Genomic DNA, 22783 nt, shown 5'->3' with positions numbered 1-22783 from the left:
CTAGATGTTAAACAGCCACCCATAATGAGAGCTGTATATCAAATATCTTTATTTTCAAAAGAAACTGAAAATTTGGCAGTTAAACTTTTAAATAGAACTGTGTCTGAGGTGTTTAGCTTTTTTTGGTAGTCAGAATAAACTTTTGACCTAAAACTGTGCTTTTCACTGGCCCCCTACTTGGGCAGTGGTGAAGTTTCTGTTACACATACTACAAACTTACAAATAAATAAAAATGAGAAGAAAGACGAAATTTCATTTCTAAAATTTTATTGCAAATCCTATAAAAAGGATTCTAAAAGATACTAAATAAATATAAGATGGAATGAAACCAGTTCAAAAACACAACACATATAAAAACACATTTACAGCTAATAAATAATTGGTACTGAATGATAACATATATAACAACAAAAACATCACAAGAAAACATTGGAATGATATGTATGTACACTGTTCTGTTTCTTGTAATTTTATTCTGTTACAAGGGGGCCAACATCATTTTAAGAAAATGAAATGGTTATTGGTCATGTTAAATACAAAATCTAAAATAACATTTAATGTTATTTTTGAAGACAAGTTGTTTTCCTACTTGTCCAGATAAAAATACATCGTAAAGGAGTAAACTTATAAAATGAATTTAATAAAAAAATAATTGTTTCTAAGATGAGTAGATACACTTTAAAAATCTCATTTCTTCATAGAATTAAGAATTATTTGAAATCATTTAAAATTAACAGTACATTAAAACACTAGATCTATCATAATTTTATCTTTTGTCTTTAACAAAATTGCTGTCTTAAAAAAAAATCATTTTCTTAAAAAATATCTATGAAAACCTGGCAATAAAACATACATTCAAATGCCTCTTAACGGTTTTAAAAAAACATGCTACAAAAATTATTTCCACTGCATCTAAAACGTTTTTTATGAATTACATAAAAATCATAATTGCCAATTAACAAAAATGTATCCAAAATACCCCCTCAACCCTTTTCCCCAGAGTATACTAATATTACCCCCTCCCTTTCTTAGTTTGCAGCATCCATAAATAACACCTTTTTCTAAGCAAATCTTATTTTTGTCAGTTAAATAGATCTTAAAAATAAAAGAACAAAACAATTCTTTCTTAATCAGTTGTGTCTGAAAAAAGTTTAACACAAAAATAATAACAGTTTTCTCATTTATATACAAATCTTTGGCACACCCAACAAAAATCTCAAATATATTTGTAGTATCATAATTATAATCAATCAAGTTTGTGTTTTCGAGGAGAATCTGAGTTCAAAAAGAAAATATCTAGTCTAGAAAACAGTTGATTGTATTTAAAATAAGCTTTCTGTTTTTCATGATTCTCTATAACGACTATCTTTATTTTAATTAATATTTTAGAAAATGTCTCATTAAGACTAAGCAAGAATCATTTCAAAAAGAAGATGAAATTAAAAAAAAAAAAAGCTGATGCACCAATTTAAATGTATAAAGGATTGAGAAACAAAAATCCTAAATGGCAAAGAGTACATACATGTATGTACAATAAATATTTTACAAATTTTTGCCATACTCCAGTATATTGAGACAGGTATATTTCCTTACAAAAAAAGATAGAGACAACAAAAGACAAGCCCATTGTGTTTTTTTTTAAACCATGGCTTAACAAAACCAAATTACAAAATTACAAAGAATAATCTCCCTTGGTATTGTGTACATATGATGACAACAGGTTTACCAAACAATACCAGCTTAATTATTATGATAAAATATTACATCATGTTGATATGCTGAGATATTTCATTAATCACAGATAGTCTATCCTATGGAATTCATTGAAGATCAGATCTATGGAAAGTCAAATTTTTGGCTCTTTAGTATAGGCAGGGTATAGTTGAGATCAGAGAATAGTAATTTCACATTCGCAAGTTTTAATTTGTCAATTGGAGCTATTGAATTGATTGCATTTACTGGTCCTTCTAAATTTATCAATAGTATAAAGCTAGACTTTTTTTTATATTTCTGATTGCAACTTTGACCAGATAGAAAAAGAAAATATGTGTTTTGATTCATGTCAAATATCTTAACCTTACAGGTTGATAGAAATAAAAACACTCGTTAAAAGGCGATACTGTGTTGTTAAATAAAGGCAATAAAAGAGAACTTGTTCTAAAATTTTCACATGAAAGTGGACTTTGTGTAAGAAGCCAAAGGATCCTTGAACCAAATATAGTGTAAAAGTTCATAAAAAAGTCAAGAAATAAATAATAGATGGTTGTAGGGGACAACCTATGTCGTAAAAATTCCTTCATAACAAAGCCTATAAAAATATTAAAATATTTGTGATGGGGATCCTAATGTCTATAAAAGTTACTTCTTTCTATACATGAAAATATATTATATATTCTTGATATTGGAATGTTTTATGAAATGTGTTAAACAATGATGTACAGGTATTGTAAAAAGATCATAATAACACTATATATCTTGAAACAACTAATTAAACAAAACTGATATACAACGCTTGTGAGAAATATCCTTGTTTTGAACGCTTGTCAGAAATATCCTTGTTTTGAACGATTGTAAGAAATATTTGAACGCTTGTAAGAAATATCCTTGTTTTGAACTCTTGTAAGAAATATCCTTGTTTTGAACGCTTGTAAGAAATATTTGAACGCTTGTAAGAAATATCCTTGTTTTGAACGCTTGTAAGAAATATCCTTGTTTTGAAAGACTTGAACACATGATATGTCACATGATATGTTATTTCACCATCACAGTATCTGCTATACACAAAGAATTGTAAATCAATAGTAATGATGAGAACTCTAATAATCAACCTAATGGTAGCTGTAAGAGGGCACCTGCTTTAATTAAAATGCATGAATTTATCTTTACTTTGATGTTGTTTATAGGTATGACTTGTCTATTTATCTAGATCATATTTACATAAGCTATGGCAAAAAAGGCAATGTAATATTAAAGTTAAGAACATCTAGATATTGTTTGCCTTTCAGGCATAGAGCATTTACTTTCAGATATTCTACAATACATTACATTGAAATTATTCTAAAAACATTTCTGTTTAAAAAAGCTTACACATGACTTTTAAAACTATTGATAATAAAAGATTTTGATCCTAATCGTAAAATAATTAACACATTTACAACAATGTGTAAATAAGTAAAATCATACTTAAGAAATAAGGCTTAAAGCTCTAAAATAGCACTAAGCACCTTCAATGTACAACTTAACACTTTTTACGAAACAAACTGAAATCTTAAAAGTAATGGAATGAGAAATCACCTATATACTTTCATCCTTTTGCCATTTATTGCACAGCTTCACAACTACTACTAGTTTATTAATAAAACGATATCATTAAAGCAAAACAGTTATATTAAAACTTTCCAACTACAACATTAGAAAGCCTTAAAGAAAATACTGAATTGTGTATTTAAATTATAATGCTGCCATTATGATAATATCACAATGATTTTTGTACGAAAAATTATATTTGCATAGAAAGTATATGATATGTTTTGAACCACCTGGACTCCTTTTTCTTTCCACACTTTCTTGTTTGGGAAACAAATTCAGTTGCTTTACTTTAAAGCTGATTCTGATAAACTCTCTTTTCAATAGGAGCCACTTAAAGACAACTTTCCTAGAGATACTTTCAGAAATTCTTGTTTTAGTGTGTTATGATATCACTTTGGAATGTTTCCGAGCCATTGCAAGAATCACAAGTTTAGAAAGCATGACTGTTTTTACAATCCCTGATCTTGATCCAATTACACTAATCATGTTATTACAAAGCAGTGAATTGTGGGTAATCATCATCATTGTCATCATTACTCCTTCGTTGTCCCTCTATAGTGGCATCATCTAACGTTTGTAATGTTTGCTGAACAATATGATCTAGAGGTTCTCCCTGATTAGCACTATGTGAATTAGCACTAGTGGATGGCTGTCTACTGTGAGTACGCGACATATTCACATCGTCAATATTAGCTATATCATAATCGGGACCAGTAAAGGCAACATCACCTCCCGCAGAGTCCATATCATGAGGTAGTGAAGGTCGAGAGGGATGAGTACTAACATGTGACCTGTAGGTAGGTGGTCTGGAATTAGGAAGACCTTCACGATTTGGAGGAAATGTTATCTGTATACCAGTTCTCACAGTACTGGCACGAGATCTATAGGACGGAGGATTAGAACTTGGTAAACTATAGTCTTCTGCTGGAATGTCATCTTCTTCCATGTCCATGGCACTCTGAGCCATCGCTAACTGATGTAAGGAATCTTGTAATGATGCATTGTATGATGGGGGAGGTCTGCGGTACTGAAATTCAGGGTACATAACTCCTGAAAAATATATCAAAATATTTATCTGGTGTACATGTCAACATGTCTGTTCACAGATTTTCTACATACTAGAACTCAAAACTAAAAATAACAAAATGCAATGTATTCATTCAGTATAAATAAAAGCACATTATTAATTATGAGTACCTGAAATTCAGTGCAACTGACAAGTCTTTTTGTTTTGTTATTTTAATTTACATGGTTACTTTCTCATTGAGGTGAAACCCTCAAATGCTTTTATTCATGTCAAAGATTCTTTACAACTTTTAATTCAAATCTTACTTCTCAAGCTTGCATTCTGCTGTAAATGGATATCGTCGGTTCATTCTGTTTGTACATGTATATCTGATAGAGATTTTAACTAGCAGGTAAGTTTTATTGGTTTGGATATTTATTGTGGTAATGTAAACCTTCACCCTTCAAGGTTTCACTTATAAACTCTCTCATAAATTCAAATAATAACTACTGTCAAGACTGCTAAGAGTTGCAAAATTTTAAATTTGGACTTGATAGTTGCAACTGGTAATGCCATGTGGAGCCACATGAAACACTAAAGTTATGACATGCATTGGCGGAACCCGGGATGAGGGTGGATCAGCAACTGACATGTCAGCATTGTATATAATGGCTTCAGAGGTCGCCAATAATAGAAATACAATTGTACATTGTAACATATAGATGCACCTTCCAATATAGATAAACCACCACAGTAACCATCGTAAATAATCTCAAATTATCTTTGACATTTTCATTATGATTTTCTATCTGTTTAAAAAAAAGCAATAAACTACCACAAAAACAATACATAAAATTATACATTTTTTTTTAATTTGAAACACTTTTCTTGATAAACAATAACTAGGAACGCTCAGACAAACCCCAATATTTTAAAGAAAAGGATGTATAAATAATTCAATACATTGGGGAACAATAAAGAATAGCAAAAAAATAAAGTGTTGTTTACAATTTAAACACATCTTGAAATAAAATAAAGGTTTCAAGGTTTAATGAAACAGAACTGAGACACTCTTCTCATTTCAATGACATTAAAGTTGCCCGAAAATACAAAGTCTAACGTAATAATAGTAATTATAACAAGTTTTAATACTAGTAGTAGTAATACTAGGATTCATATGAGTGTCCCTTACAATGAACCTAGTCAACCACACACCTACATGTAGCTATAAAAGCTTTTTTCTCTACTTAAAGATCTAACCTTGAGGGAAACTAACAAGTAAACAAAGCTTTCATCTCAATTTAAATTTCATAATGACTTAGGTTTTTAGCTCAGCGACCTGGATGAAATGTCCCTGTGGAACTAAATTCATTTCTTTATAAATCATTTATCAAGGAAATGTAAAAAAAATATAATTTGATTCATAATCTGGTTTGACATTATGTTTATGATACATCATTAAATAAAACATTGCCTTCAGGCATTGCATAGTAATGAAATATATGGCTGAACTTCAGCTTGAGGACAACCTTTCCTCATGGGTTGATTTTAAATAAAACATACATACTGTGGTAAAGAACAAAGAAATGTACAGAGACTTGTGGAGTCAGGTTAGATGTACATGACTTTACAACAGACATTGTGGTCTATACGGAAATATCACATAGATATAGGGCAATGCCTCAGGACTATCATGAAATACATAGTCTTTTGTACTTTATATACACGAAGTAACATTTAGACACTCACTAATTTGACATACTCTTTTGCACTTTATATTCACGAAATTATAACAGTTCAGACACTAATGAATTTACAGTGCGTAAAAATGTGACCTATTCTTTAAATAGCTTGCTTTATTTCAGACATCAAGCTTAACAATGCTGTCTCACTTAGGTTTAACATGTATGACCCGTCTCACTTATGTTTAACATGTATGACCCGTCTCACTTAGGTTTAACATGTATGACCCGTCTCACTTAGGTTTAACATGTATAACCCGTCTCACTTATGTTTAACATGTATGACCCGTCTCACTTATGTTTAACATGTATGACCCGTCTCACTTAGGTTTAACATGTATGACCCGTCTCACTTAGGTTTAACATGTATGACCCGTCTCACTTAGGTTTAACATGTATGACCCGTCTCACTTATGTTTAACATGTATGACCCGTCTCACTTAGGTTTAACATGTATGACCCCATAACTTCTTTCACTCATAGTAAAAAGGTAGACATATATGTATGAATCTTCTCTCAAAAGAGCTGACACTTAATTCCTGAATGAAAATTCTGATCTGACCATTTACTTCCTTGAAACAAACTACAATAGTATTATTCACTTCAACAAATTTGTCACAATATGTTAATTCATTACTAAAGATTTAGAATGTGTTAGCCAGTCATGATAGAAGATATCACAGTGTTATTTCTCAGCATATAAAATAGTACGTTGGGCGCCTGCTAACATGTTTAACCTGCCATATTTGTATGTGTCTGTCCCAAATCAAGAGCCTGTAATTCAGTGGTTGTTGTTTGTTGCTGTGTTAACATATTTGTTTTTCAGTGATCATTTGGTATATAAATTAGACCGTATAGTTTTTCTCATTTGAATTGCTTTAAGTTTGTCATTTCAAGGCCTTTTAAAGCTGACTTTGAGATATGGACTTTGCTCATTGTTGAAGGATGTAGAGTGACCTATAGTCATTAATTTCTGTGTAATTTGGTATCTTGTGAAGAGTTGTTTCATTGGTAATCAAACCACATCTTCTTTTTTAGATGTATATACTATTCAGTTCTATAATTAAATATTTTACTTGTGAACCTACCTCCATACCACCTTTCATCTCCTCTCTGATGACCACGTCTTCGTCCTCTTCTTCTACCCCCTCTCCGCCTTCGAAAATCACCAAGACCAAACAATGCATGTAAAGGTTCATGACCTCTAGGTGTACATTTCCATCCAACTGCTACTACAACAACCAATAGAACACCCAAACCTGGAAAATAAGAAATTCTTAATAGTTTGTTTTTACTGAAAGTTAAAACTTTTGACATAAAAAGTGCTTCTTTTTATGGTTGATTTTTTTTATTGCTGCTTGCTTATCATTCACTAGTTATATACCGTTATTATTTCATTGAAAGCAGATGTGGTATAATTAATGTCAATGAGACAACTACATGTATCTACTATAGATCAGGACCAAAGCATGAGGCTGAAGACTACTATAGGTCACTGCAAATCCTTCAACAAGGAGTAAACTCCATTCCTTACAGTAAGTTTATTTATAAGATGCCCTGGCAAAAAAAATAATTTAAAGAAAAAAAAAAACTGCCTGGTGATTACATGCTAATTATAACAGATTGGGGGAAAAATCTGACTCAGGATAAAAATACAGTAACCGCTTCCCTTGAAGTTAAAGGGGTTGCTCCCTTATGCCAATTAAAAACCATGTTATATGCTGTATGAATGCATGATGTTTCCCTATTTCTCACTTTCTGAAGGACAACATAAGAAATGCGTTTGGATAAATAGGAAAATATTCTTTGATTGAGATTTATTTTGATGATATAACACACAACAAGAGGCTGTCACAACGACAGCAAACCAGATTTATTAGCATTTATTTGTGTCCTGGCAATATCACAAGAACCATTACTGATGACTGGTGAAAGTGAAAATCGTCAATATCAAATTTGACCTCTATATAGTCATCAGTATCAACATATTAAAATTTGAAAAGCTTAGATTGAATGGTTCATGAGTAAATGCAACAACGTGAATGGAAACAACATTTTACGATCTTTCAAGAACCATAACTCAAAATTGTCTTTATTGAACTTGACTTCTATTTTGTCATCAGTAACAACATATTAAAATTTGAAAAGCTTAGGTTGAATGGTTCATGAGAAAATGCACGGACAAGACTGGAAACACCTTTTTTCAATCTTTCAAGAACCATAACTCCTGAACAGTGAAAGTCAAAATTGTCATTATTAAACTTGACCTCCATTTAGTCATCAGTAACAACATATTAAAATTTGGGAAGCTTTGGTAGAAAAGTTCATGCGTAAATGCACGGACACGACTGGAAACCCCATTTTACGATCTTTCAAGAACCATAACTACTGAACGGTAAAAGTCAAAATCATCATTATTGAACTTGACCTCTATTTTGTCTTCAGTAACAACATATTAGTATTTGAAAAGCTTTGTTTGAATGGTTCATGAGAAAATGCACGGACACGACTGGAAACACCATTTTTCAATCTTTCAAGAACCATAACTCCTGAACGGTAAAAGTCAAAATCGTCATTATTGAACTTGACCTCCATTTTGTCACCTGTAACAACATATTAAAATTTGGGAAGCTTTGGTAGAACAGTTCATGCGTAAATGCACGGACACGACTGGAAACGCCATTTTTCAATCTTTCAAGAACCATAACTCCTGAACGGTAAAAGTCAAAATCGCCATTATTGAACTTGACCTTCATTTAGTTGTCAGTAACAACATATTAAAATTTTAAAAGCTTTGGTTGAAAGGTTCATGAGTTAATGCACGGACAACGTTTGATTGCCGCCCGCCCGACCGCCCGCCTACCCGCCCGCCGAGCATCCCCAAATCAATAACCGACATTTTTGTCACAAAAATCCTGTTAAAAATTGAAAGGACAATGATAGACATGACAAACGCAACAGATCCTTAAAACTTTGTCCATGTGTAAACATTATCTTATGAATACTAAGTATTCTTTAAGAAATCTGTTTGCACAACATAAGTCGGAAGCAATGAATTTATCTGTTAATGTTTGATCTATTTTAAGTAACAGTGCATGTTTCCTGAACAAAACAAGTTGTTTAAACTTCACTACACATGCCAATTGGTGTAAGAACACTTGCTGGTACTGTTGGTTTTAAAGATTTATATCACAGCACTAAATATGTTCGAGTTAGACCCCAATATTTTATGACTGCAATAAAACCAAAATCAGAAATAAATAATCCTGGATAACTGTAAATGAAAATTTAAAAGATATTTATATATCTTCATGACTATCTTGCACTGGACATGTAGGAATGCATAAAAGTATAACAATATATGAAAGTGACACATAACTTAGAATAAAACTATGTATTAGAAACAAGCAATGGGACATTAAAAATGAAAGAAATATTCTGACACAGAGATGTAAAACAATTCATGAACTTGATTGAAATGATTTTTATGACACTAAAAATAAATTTCAGAATAAAATAGGGCTCAAGCTACTTGGTAATTAGGGTGAACAAGTTGGTAGAGCAAATCAATTTAGTCAGTCATCATTACAGAAGGGATCATTTGCAAAAATCAGGATGATATGAATTGAATATGCTTTAATGCATGGGATAGATCATGAAGCTTGGTTAGTGATGGTGTAACTAAGGCTCATAACCCCAAGGGTGACTGAGGAATAGACAGTGGTCACTTTTCGTTTCCTTCTGACTCCCAGGAAAAAAACCTTACTAAAGAGGTACAAAATGATAATGTTTGGTTGTGAGGGATGTACAAATATGCAGCAAAGTCCAGGTAAAGGACATAAAATCCACTGCCTCATGTAGAGAATACAATGTTCTCTGTAAATTAAGAACCCTTGCAACTATAAGTTCTATAATGATTCCCTACTGACCCCCTTTCATTCATAGAGGGTTACAAATGTAGTAAAATCCATAGGGGTGAGGCTGATGGATTTAATTCACTCTAGGGAGCCAGTAGCGAACCATATAAGGATTTTTTGTCATATGTGGAAACTTGTAGCTTGTGTTTGTAGGAAAATAAACAATGTAGCACAACAACATTAATAGATGATGTCACCAATAACTGTAGACATGATGCCATTAACCCCCTGCGAATTTTACTACCACCCCCCTTTTACAGATCCACAGGTTGTCACCACATGATGTTGTTAAACCATAATTTATCTGCTGTGTTATATAACTCTTTAGGGAGTCCAAAGGTAGCATGTCACAAGGCAAAATTCATGTCCCTATCCAATGAAAACATCCTTTTCTAGGATTATTCCCAATTTCCTGTCCTCCATCTCAGTAGGCCCCTACCTAACTATTTGAACTGTATCACAAATTTTCCATAAGTGTATGATGTGTATATGATTTTACAATTCTAATACAAAACTAGAACATTTGATCACTGAAAATCCATAAAGATATCTACCCTATTTACCCTGAAGTACATGTATACATATTGATTATAAAGTGTAAGGACACTGTCATAAAACTTTATGGCAATGTTCACCTTTATTGTAAAATATAAGCTTACAGTAGCTTGATAATAAGTACCAATTCAAGACTAAAAAATTGTTACCAACATATGTACAAAGAAGTGAAAACAAATGTTATACTGTTTTTATGACAAATACTATAACACTAATTCATAATTATACAGTGTAAACTTGGTTTTTTCTTGAATGCTCTCATTTGTCATTCCCCAAGGATTAATTAATTACTAGAGTAATTAACGCAAATAATATTGATTTAATGTCCTTTTCATTTCATTTATATATTCTATTTGTTTTTGGTAAAGGCAAACCATGCATACAGTGGTTTATTTGGTATGTTCGCTTGTCAACCAGAGACATATACATACATATATGTGTCAACAGAACAAAACTAGATTGAGGTGATCTAGACTTTTAAGTGATCACCGATATCGCCATCTGCTACATTACCCGAAAGGTAAATGTCTACTGTCAATATAAAACTCGACCTGCACAATATGGATTTACAGGATTCTGTGAAGAGAAACAATTACTATCATCCAGAAAGAAAGAAAAAAAACAATGTTTCCAGAAAACTAATGACATTTACGCTAATTAGTTATCAAAGGTACCAGGCTTATAATTTGATATGCCAATTATGCGTTTCGTCTACCTTCATTCGACTCATCAGTGATGCTCAGTTTAAAATACTTAGAAAGCCAAATACGTACAAATAGAATATAGAGGTGAAGAGCATTGAGGACCCAAAATTATAAAACGTGCCAAATAATAACCGTTAAATCTTTCAGAATCACAATAACCCTCAGTTCATGGTTTGTTGCATTATGTATGTTTCCTATACTTATGGGGTTTGAAGAATACTGGCATGACTGTTCCAAATTTTTATTCAAAAGCTTAGAATTTGGAGATTTATTTTTTACAGATATATTGATCTTATATGTGTTTCGACTGTTATACAAACAGTTATCAGGGAAAGCTTTTAATTTTTCAATAAAAAAATAAATATTAAATGATTTTGCCAAATCTTATCAAGAAATATCAATGAAACAGTGAAAAAAACACTAGCAACAGCACCAATTTACTGATAAGAACTTTCCTTATACTCAGTAGGGGTCTATCTCAAACCATATACAGACTGTTATCAAACTTCAATCATGTCAAATTTTCACCCTATAATCCATATTACATCAAACTGTCTGGCAAGTATACCAGCCTAACTCCAATTTATCTATATAAATTTTCCCTTATCCTATACAGGTGTATAGGGAATATATATCTTAATTAAACTGGCCATGTTATCAGCACCTTGTATTTACCTGGAGGTCCAAAGACAAAGTATACCTGTCAGGTAATATAGATTTTGTGTATCAAATGACCACTTGTCAATACACTAAGTTCTGAGGTATCCACTAACCTGTCATAAGATAGATCTGGGCTAGATATATGCATATTGAAATGCTAGAGTTAAAAGAGATCCTTCAGAAGATATGTATATATTATAGTAATGTAATGATGGGTGTAGGTCCAAACACCCTGTTCAGTGAACCAGAACTATCAGTAGCTATGAAACCAAGATAGGTATTTACCACTTTATAAATTTTCTAAGGTCTAAGGTCATGGACCACAATAAAATACCAGATGCATATTGCACTTAATTCCAGAATTATCTTCAGCTAAGAAGTGACACCAAATTTAGACATTTTCAAGATTTTGTCCTTTTTCCGATTCAATATAATACAAACATCTATTTTTCGGTGTTTTACGTTTCCGCAAATTGGCATTACTTTTCCGGAAAAAAAAGATGACGTTTCTGCAAATAAATATCTTACTTTTCCGGAAAAAAAGTAACTATTCCGCAAAAAATAAATTATTACTTTTCTGCAAATAATTATGGAATACCTGTTGATCTACAGGAAATCCATAATAAAAAAATCAAAATTTATTAAGTTAAAGGTCATCAAAACATGCAGGTAAAATTCATCATTAAAATGGATGAACATGTATGTTCAAAAGTCGGCACTGATTCGCTATATCTTGATATGAATTCATGTCAGTTCTGGCAGAATATTTGTAGCCAACACGTCGTACAATGTCCACAGTAGTACATTCACCGTTTACAAGTTTTGTATTTTGTTCATCTTCTCCTTTTCATATTTTCGAACGGGTACTTTTACAGTTAGAGTTCACATCTTTATGTAAGATGCTGTTTGCAGTTTCAATAACTCATCGACACAGACAAAAATGTTAGGATGGCTTGCGTCACTCTGCTCTTTCGTGTGGGCATGAAAAGACTCGGCACCATTAGTTGTTATCTTTTGGTCGGGGTCAGGAGGTGATGCCCAAATGTTTTGTGGAAATTTCAAATTGCTATCTCTATAAAACTCCAAGATGTAAACCGCAAACTTTATGTATCTACCGTCAGATGGAGAATCAGCTATTTATTTAAACAAAGCATGCTTTAATCAAGTCAGTTGGCAAGTAAGACAAACCAAAGAAATGTGTTAGTCATTTACCAAAATCCTTACCAAGGTCAACTAGTTATATCTTATATATTGAAGATATAAGATCAGAACCTTTTCTTTATTAAATAAATAAAATAGAATATTTATCTTATATAATTGTATTCAAATATTTATGATTTACCAGGTAAATTCCCGGAAAAGTAATAAAATTTATTATTTAATACAAGTTGCAGAAATGTATACATTAAATTTGCGGAAACGTAGTATTGGGACTTTGAAAAATTAGCGGAAATGCAATACGCCCCTATTTTTTGGGTTAAATTGTGTACAGTATACAACCCTCTTTCCTAAAACATTACTTATCATTTATTAACTCCTAATACTAGAAAATTATATAGTTTAATACATGTATGATGTATGTACAAATGTATATGAAATGTGGGATATTATTTAAATAATATATATGTAAATGAGACAGCACTCCAACAACAAAAGTAAGTACATTTGTACTACACATGTGTTAATGCAACAACAAAAATGTACCATTAGTTTCCTATCTCTTAGCAAACCAGTTATATATCACGTATAAAGGATAAGGGAAATAGTATGCAGGATTATTTTAAGACAGGAAATACAACATATAACTTTCAAGTCTTATCCTTCTTAACAACATAGACAAACAGGAAGAGTACACTTCAACTTTAAGCTAAAGTACAATGTATCAGATTATAGCAAGAAAGATATTGCTTGAAAGTGAAGTGATTTAGGACTGAGAGAAAAGCCCTTCCATACATGTATGATCATCAAACATTCTAAATTTGTACTTTTAAAGATAAATCTAGTAGTAAGAATATTCAAAGTTTGGAAAGAAAGAAAGAAATACATAAGAAGCTTATTAAAAGAGTTTGAAGAAAAAAACTTATGTCAACATCATGTGTGAAGATTTTGAAATTTTATTTATTTTATAAGTTTCTGCAACGGCTCAATCCAACAACCAAAAACCTAGATTTTAAAACTTATAATCCTGTTGCCCTTAAAAGGTATTTGTATGATCAATTATCTGGCCCCTTTCATCTAATTTCCAATCTAGCACATTTTATTTTTTGTTTATGCATAGTCCCACTCATAATGTTGCCTTGTCAGTGTCCCCGCCAAATTTCCCCCATTTCAAAAACCTGGATCCACATCTGTTTCAAGACTAATTATTTCATCTTTCATGGTACACTGAGGAACCATAGACAACAAGGAAAGACAAGCAATAAGGAAAATACATGTACATGTATGCATGTTGACATTCTCTTACTGTTCATTCTTAAAATATCCTAAGGCAAATCATGATGGATTGTTAACACATGGTCCATATATCATACCCAATCATGCCAATGATCTGATGATAAAATCAATCCATGTCAATCTAGTTCACAACATTTCATTTATTCAAATATTATAATAGGAAGATACAAAATGGTGTTTTAAAGATTCATACAAAACTTATGAAACCTTTTGCTGAAATAAAATGTGTATGCAAGTCTCCATGTGCTTGTAATATCTTATCAACTTTATGTACTAGTGTTTATATGCAAAGTTAAATCAAGTGCAGCAACATTATTAATTTTGTTTAATGCACTAAAAGTTGATGGCATCTACCACATAATATCAACTTACACTTATTCAATGAAAATATCACAATAACTTTGCTATACATAAACCATGCTTAAGCCTTGTCAAAATACAAAAGTATATTTGTAAGTTATTTGAAAATGTTATGTTTATGAAAACTGAGGCATATATATTCATTTTAATTTCTTATTTATAAATGATAGTACATGTATGTATTTATTAAATAAGGGAGGTGTGCTTGGGCTCTATATGGTTATTATAATTTCCCCAAGACTAACTTTTGAATCATAAGTTAAATGAATCAATGTAATCTTTGATTCCTATCATAACTTATAACTTTTAATTTATTTACTACCTGTACACAAGCTACATTGTCCTTCAGAAATTAAAATGGAAATTGTAATATTAAATTGATGAAATTTAATATGAAATTCAATTTTGTCAAATCAAACAACAATGAAGATCATACAAAATAAGGCACAACAAATGTTACTGTATATTATAAATTAAACCACTTTTAATTGTATACATGTAATCTAATAGAGAATTTTATTTCACAAATCCTCCAATTAAAGGTTGGACATATAATAAATCCATTGATTTTAATATTGGCTAGATTTTCATCGGATTAGGCAATGCTCAAGAGAAATGAAGAATAGAATAAATTGAATGAGTAAATTAAAGTTTCATAATGAAATAGATTGCTTCAACTGATAATGGTTCTTATGACAAAATCCATAACATTATGTAAAAAAAAATATTTTGAGAAGTTTTAGCGAAGTCTGCTGGGTGTACAATCTTGTAAATGGAAGATATAAGGCATGTAACCCTTTCTTGAGGTAATTATTAATCAGAAAATTCAGATTATTTATTATCTTATATTGAACTAACTGCATTACCAGCTGCAGTCAGCCTTTATCAGAAGTATACACAAAACTAAATCCTATTTAAACCTATAAAAATATAACCACATGTATACCTCACTGGTGATCGCTGAGACTCAAATAACATACATTTGTATATATATATCAAAACCATAACCATTTTTTTATATTTTGAACTTACCTATAAACATGATTGCTAAAAACAGAAAACTATTCCCAGCAGCATGAAGAGCAGCAAGGACAATTCCAGTCACAACACAACATACTCCTAATAATGATAAAATTACTAAAATCCATCGAAAAGATGTAGAGGCTGCTAAACATGACAAGCATCCAGCCTTACAAGGTTCATCTTCACTGTTACTATGAGACCGAGATCTTGTTCTCCGTCTATGTTGTTGTTGATGTTGTCGTATTTGGCGAGATGGGTGATGCCGCACGTGTACTTGACCTCGTTGATTAAGAAGATGTGCAGGTGGAGGTTGTCTTACTTGTTGTCCATGTCGAGTAACAATAGGTGCCTGAGTTGATTGCTGTGGTGGCCCACCATGTGAGTGCTGTGATTGCACACCATGAGAGTGCTGCGATGGCACCCCATGTGAGTGCTGTGATGGCACAACATGTGAGTGCAGTAAGTCTGGAATAGCTTCATGACGTATCTCAACACGAGTTGTAAAAATTCCAGAGTTGGGATCATGTGTCGTGATATGGCGAGTGGAAGGCATATTACTATTATGCTGAGATGTTGCTACATTAGTTTGTGGATTACTTGAATGGTCAGGTCTTACAGCTTGAGTATGTGGCTGTGTGGCAGCATGTCCCTGTGCCGTCACTGTAGAACTAGAGGATGAATCAAAAGACGAGCCACTGGAGCTGCTCACCTCGGTTGTTGTGCGTGTGCCCTCATCTCTTCTTGTCGCCTGAGTGACAGATTGTCCTACGTTAATCATTATGATTTTATTTGGTTATATAATCAGGATGATAAATTCAAGATAACATCAAAGACAAGAGCACAAGTCAATTTACCCTGGGGCCATGTTGTACTGCCATTAGGTCCATGATCATCACAATATGAACAAATTTACAATCGCATTGTAAAACATCCTCAGTATAGTTTGTCTTTGAACGCATCAGCAAAAATAGTCCTAGTTTAAAATATGATTTCCTTTTGTACAGGTGTATAGTAGTTTGTTGAGCCAGATTTAATTTAATCCTTATCCCTTGCTGTAAATCCTCTTATGATCTGTGTTTGTCATAAAACTGTCATTGTCTGGTATGAACAATTTGTATATTATTGACCATCTATAATAAAGAAAAATCCAGGTAAAAGATAGGTATAATATAGGTAACATAAGGTAAAGTTGGATAATTACAACTCTTTAGATGTATTACATCAAGGTATGTCATATACATACTTTTCTTTGTTCTGAACTAAGCTCCATACAAAACGTGTTCTCTTAAAAATGAATATCACAATGGACTATTGCAGAGTAAATAAGTGTATACAAAGATAATAACCACAGTTTATGTAAATAACAAATTAACAATATTTTACCTGTTTTGAGACAGTTTACCTTGATATACTTATGGACAGCTGATTTTGTGTATTCAGGTTATTAATTGTACAATAAAATAGTACATTTAATTAGACTCTTTTATTAATAATAATATTCATAAGATTGAATTATAGATGCAATACATAACAAATTATATATATTTGTAATAGCACAAAAAATATCTCTTTATGTTGCTTTCATTTGTTATGTATTACTTCAGGTGTAATAGACCTAATAGAAAACAATATTGTGTCCAATCAGGTGTGACAAAGCTTTATCATAATAACCACAGGTAATTTAGTGTAAGGTATAATTAAAGACATAAATTTGAAGCTTTATAATACCACCAATCACTCAATGTCAATCTAATGACAGATTGTTAAAAATACATCAAACTTTTATACCCTTCAACCTTTCCAAAAGAAACCTGATATTAATGTCAATATCACAAGTAAATAAACAAAGACCAGGAAATAAATTCTTCAATGCTACAGACAAAAGTTGTCTGCAAACAAAACCACCATTCTTTTTTCTTAAAATTATACATGTGATAGTACCCTCAGCATGCGTTCATTTCAATTTTACCAAGAGGTGCTAAATAATATCTTTGAAGCGCTTACCTAGTAAAAATAAGATTAATACTGTCAGCAAGATACTTACCATGGCTATACTTATTTCTTCAAATCAGAACAATTGTTAAAATCATGATCAATGTTCTCTACATAGATTCAATTAGTTAAATAACCTACATGTAGTATAATCACAATAATGTGATCCATTAAACATGGGATTTATTATCTAATTCAGTAATTGAATATCTACCTTCCCTGATACAGATGGAGGGATTTATGAACATACTGGCTGACAAAGAAAGACTGTTTGTTTATAGCTATTAACATTTAATTTGATACAAAGGTTCCTACTTTCCAATAACACTTGATTAATTGATTAACATGATGTCCAGTGGCAAGTATTTCCCAGCATTTCCAAGACAAAAACATGTTTAAGAGGAACATTTGAATTTCGTAGATAGTAATAGAATAAACCAAGCAGTTTTCTCCTCAAAATAGATAGAAACAGTTTCATTTTATTTTGATTATTATGACGATTTCATATAACCCACCTTTGATTCCAGGTTCTACAATTATTTCAACAGGTTACGCTACTCTGTGGTAAGACATCCTGATATTCAGTCAATTAACTCAGTTAATCAGTCCTTTGTTCAACACATTTACATTATAACTTAACTTCTTATCCATGTTACAAATTCTGATTTACTTTTTACTATTCTTATAATGCAATACTATAAAAAAGAAGATGTGGTATGATTGCCTATGAGACAACTATCCACAAAAGACCAAAATGACACAGACATTAACAACTATAGGTCACTGTATGGCCTTCAACAATGAGCAAAGCCCATACCGCATAGTCAGCTATAAAAGGCCCCGATAAGACAATGTAAAACAATTAAAACGAGAAAACAAACTAAACTTTTTCATTTTTCTATAAAAAAAAATGATTTTGGGGCTGTTATAAGTATAACATATTATTTTGTGACATGTGTACATGTATGATAATGATGTATATAAAGGGTGTGTGACAATTAATTACTAAGTAACCCAAAACTACACCTAGCTTCTACTTGCAATAAAGTATATAATTCTTACTGCAAGCAATAAAGTATATAATTCTTACTGCAAATATTGATGTAATATTGAACATGATATGATAGAGTCAATATTATAAAGATATAACTGAATTCTCTGTGAAAAGTTTTTCATGCATATCAGACTGAAGCAAAATTGAAATTTAATTGCATTCAGTCAACAATATAAGCGAAATCAAATTTCATAAACACCTATAACTATATTGATGTATTTTTATTTTATTATTATGTTACAGTTTTAATGATGTATACCCTTACATAAAACCTGTAACTTATTTTCCAAAATATAAGAGAGAGACAATAAAAAAAACATGCAAAGTTTTAATTATAACTGTGCAATAAAAATGAAGTAATTCTTTAACATGTGATTCATATTACTGTGGTTCTATGCATTCTATACACAAATACAATTAATTTAAATAGTGTTGAATTAAATACTCACAAAATAAGAAACTTTTTAAAACCTACACACAGTTATTGGGAAAAACACACAATAAAAAATAAGACTTGATTTGTATAAATGTTTATATAAATGAACTCATACAATTTGACAAATTGGTCCATTTAAATGTACGGCTGACTCAATATGTAATTATTTACAAAAGACATGTCTTCATTTTTTAAATGATCCCAAGGTTATCAAGTTATATAATATATTTAATTGGAGTAATTCATGGGATTTTAAAACAGACTGGAAAAATTTATTTAAAAACTAAGTTATAATCTTTAAAACACAGATCTAGGAAGGGAAACATTTAAAATAAATGGTCTGAGGAGCCCATATCGCTCAACCTGCATCTCATAATCTGTGCATAAACTGCCTCAACATGAGAACTATAACCTCTGAGGAAAAGTCATGGTACAATTTGGAAACTAGACACCTTATGATGATTCATGTCAAGTCTGGTTGAAATTAAGGAACGGTTTAAATATCTTTTAGTTGTCTACATACAATGAGTATGATAAGATCCCATGTAAAAACTTTGTCATGTTTGTTCTGTTGTAGTGTTAAATTCAGTGACAGGTTTAAATCTAGTCGTCAGATAAAAATTTGAAAGGCAATCAATCAACATGATCAAGAAAAAGTCAGCATTAACTAGTTCATTTTTGCAGAAATCAATCAAGAAATATTCCTGTAGAAACTAGTTCTATACCTAGATGCGATTTTCATCTGGAGGTTGTAAAACCTATTATCAGATGTTTTATGAGGAAAATATTTTCCTTTACATTTCATAAAACCTATAGCTACATTATTTTAACAATTTCTAACTATATTTTTTTATGTTACAAATAACAACAGAATAATTTTTTACCAAAAAACTGTGGTTATCAACAAACCATTTTTTAACAGATTTGTTTACAGCAAAAATTATTGTCTTCTTGAATTAATGGTCATATCAAATCTAAATCACTTTGGCCATTTTATACAAATGTAGCTTATAAATCTAGATCCTCAAGGATTTATTTAATCTACACAATTGGAAGTCATGTTGGTAAATTAACTAAGACATAGGTGACATAAGGACACTACAAACACTTAAACGTGATAATAAGGTCAAGACTGAAATCAAATAGACAAGCTGATAATTCTCCTCCCTAGGTTTATAAGACTAGAGACATTATACATGTGTTATACTCAACTTAGAGATGATCTGATGTCAAATGGGTAGAAAAAATGACGACAGTTATCTTTTAAATACATTGACATGTCTTCATATAGCTATTACATGTATCTTTTTTAATTTTTCTATTTAATTTGTCTTGATCAAAGAAATTCAAGGGGTACAATCAAAACCATGTGATGGATATACACACACCGGAAGTAACAGTCGAGCAGACCGCTTGAAAGGTAAGTAGTCGTATTTACTTATTTATATCAATAAAATTTAATAAATAAGGTAGTGCACCGAATGTCGGATACTATCTAGTTTTGAAATACACAATTATCCTTGCTGGAAAGTGTGCAGTTAATGTTAACACTTCGACAAAGTTATCCGTCGAAAATTTGGAACTGTGTCTAGTGTTTGCAATAACTGCACGCTTTCTAGCAGAAATAATTGTGTATTTTAAAACTACATACTATTCGACATTCGGTGTGCCAACTTATCAATCAAAATTTAATTGATATAAACAAGAAAATGCAACTACTAACCTTTCAAACGGCGAGTTCGACTGTAACTTCCGGTGTGTGTATATCCATCACATGATTTTGATTGTACCCCTTGAAATTCAAATTCATAATTTTACAAAGTTCATTAATTTTTTGTGGATACCAACTTTTGACGAATTGATAAAGAACTATATTTCATGGATATTTGATTTCATGTTAATACTGAAGTCTGCATGTACATGTTCAAGCTCTCACAAAATTTATAATTCATGCACATTAGACTTTTGCAATTGGTTTATTTAGAACTATATCCATCATGTCCATGAAATCAACAACAGTACAAAATGTATTTTGTATCTCGATAATAATGATGAATACACACGTATGGAAATACGAGGTATTTCAGGATTTGAGTGAAAATTAATCAATAATGAAGATCATACAGTGTACTTTAGTTGTTAATAATATCATCATTTTTTTGTCTGTGGCAAATACAGTTTTCATTGCAAATAATAACACCTTATATTTTCATATTATAAACCAAGAATTCACATGTTCATTAATTATTTGAGAGTTATACAGACTTCTTTAACATATTTGAAGCATAAAAACTTTATATTCAGTGTTTGTTTTGTTATATATGATGTTATTTATATATATTCTATAAAACACTACAAGTAGAAAGGCTAGGAGGAAACACTGGTGTCACTGTAGTTCAAATAATTATGACATCTTAAAAGGCTATTTTATTTTTTTTAATTTGACGCCTTACTGTAGTAAGTAAAAAAAAAAATTTAAAAAATAGCATTTTGAGAGTGCGGTAATCAAGGGCAATCATGGTAATGGGGGGACTTTTATGACAAATAACTTGCCAAAACTTTTATGACAAATAACTTGCCAAATAACATTTACTGTATTTTTTTTATACATAATGACAAAACATGCACTTTCTTTTAGGCAATAACAAAATCAAATGATGATGACAAATCAGCGTCTGACAAATCACGATAAGTATATTTTAACAAATTATGGCAAATATTTTTAATGAATTTGACGCTAAAGGTAGCGGGAAATCACCATTAGATGACTGATGGTAAAGGGCATCGCTTCTATCTTTCAAGACATTATAATTATTTGAAAAAGTCATAAGAATGTCATAATGTTTTGGCGCCGTGATTGGCAATATATGAATATAAAAATAATTTTGTCTGTTTCAGTGTTTGTTTGGTGTTTACACTTTATGAAATTATGTTTTTGTTTCAGCCTGACTGTCAGAATTTCAATAATGATTTTTTTTTTCGAATTTATACGTGCATGTGTAATTACTTTTTTTTACTTGGTTTTCATCAACATAAAATAGCTACCTATACCATGCGAATTTCAATCTACCAGATCAAAAAGGCCCAGTGCGAGCGGTCTGTGGTCTTTGTTTGTAACACAGTTTTTAGTTTCCGGTAAAGGCTAAAACCTGTAAAACGACCCGTACCCGTCTCAATTTCTCGCACCATAATTTTTGTTAATAGGTGATAAATATTTAGCACAAACGGTTTAAGATAACCTAAATAATGCTTACTTCATACAGGGACGTTCTATACTAAGTAGTTAGTAAAGAACTTTCTATACTAAGTAGTAAGTATAGAAAGTCCCTGCTTCAGAAAAAAAGGTCCCGGACATTTTATCCTGAAAATTCTATCTAATCATCGGCAGGACAAAATTATAAAAAATGTACAGTATCAATTGCAGTAGTAGAGGTAGACCAATGTCTCAATTAAAATTGCCAAAATAATGTTCATATGATGTTGTTTTTAACATTATTAAAATAATAAATGGGTCACGGGGCTTTTTTTATAAGTTACATGTTGCCGGTACAAAGGACTACACTGAAAATTT

At 31.2% G+C, this 22783-nt stretch overlaps 1 protein-coding gene across 5 annotated transcripts; it reads right to left on the bottom strand.

The window, feature by feature from the left end:
* Positions 1–1449: 1449 nt before the first annotated feature.
* LOC134725771 (uncharacterized) lies at positions 1450–22354 on the bottom strand. 5 transcript variants are annotated; one of them, XM_063589909.1, is made up of 4 exons: positions 22258–22354; positions 15740–16860; positions 7146–7316; positions 1450–4359 (listed from the first exon to the last, which is right to left on the bottom strand). In XM_063589909.1, the coding sequence occupies exons 2-4, from the start codon at positions 16506–16508 to the stop codon at positions 3800–3802; spliced, it is 1500 nt and encodes a 499-aa protein (XP_063445979.1). In that variant the 5' UTR covers positions 16509–16860; positions 22258–22354; the 3' UTR covers positions 1450–3799. The 5 variants fall into 5 exon arrangements, with proteins under 5 accessions (XP_063445979.1, XP_063445981.1, XP_063445980.1 ...); XM_063589911.1 differs by having other exon boundaries at positions 22264–22353; XM_063589910.1 differs by having other exon boundaries at positions 22220–22347.
* Between the last annotated feature and the right edge of the window lie 429 nt (positions 22355–22783).

This window comes from Mytilus trossulus, chromosome 7 (assembly GCF_036588685.1).
Source record: "Mytilus trossulus isolate FHL-02 chromosome 7, PNRI_Mtr1.1.1.hap1, whole genome shotgun sequence".
Lineage (NCBI taxonomy): Eukaryota > Metazoa > Mollusca > Bivalvia > Mytilida > Mytilidae > Mytilus > Mytilus trossulus.
The sequence above is the reverse complement of the archived record's forward strand: the minus strand, read 5'-3'. Positions and strand labels throughout refer to the sequence as shown.

Bases quoted from the DNA above. Each gene is read 5' to 3' on its own strand.
- LOC134725771 (XM_063589909.1), bottom strand. From the start codon at position 16,508: ATGATTAACGTAGGACAATCTGTCACTCAGGCGACAAGAAGAGATGAG. The intron at 7,317-15,739 runs GTAAGTTCAAAA...CTTATTTTCCAG, and splicing joins TTTAGCAATCATGTTTATAG to GTTTGGGTGTTCTATTGGTT. The intron at 4,360-7,145 runs GTAGGTTCACAA...TATATTTTTCAG, and splicing joins AGATGAAAGGTGGTATGGAG to GAGTTATGTACCCTGAATTT.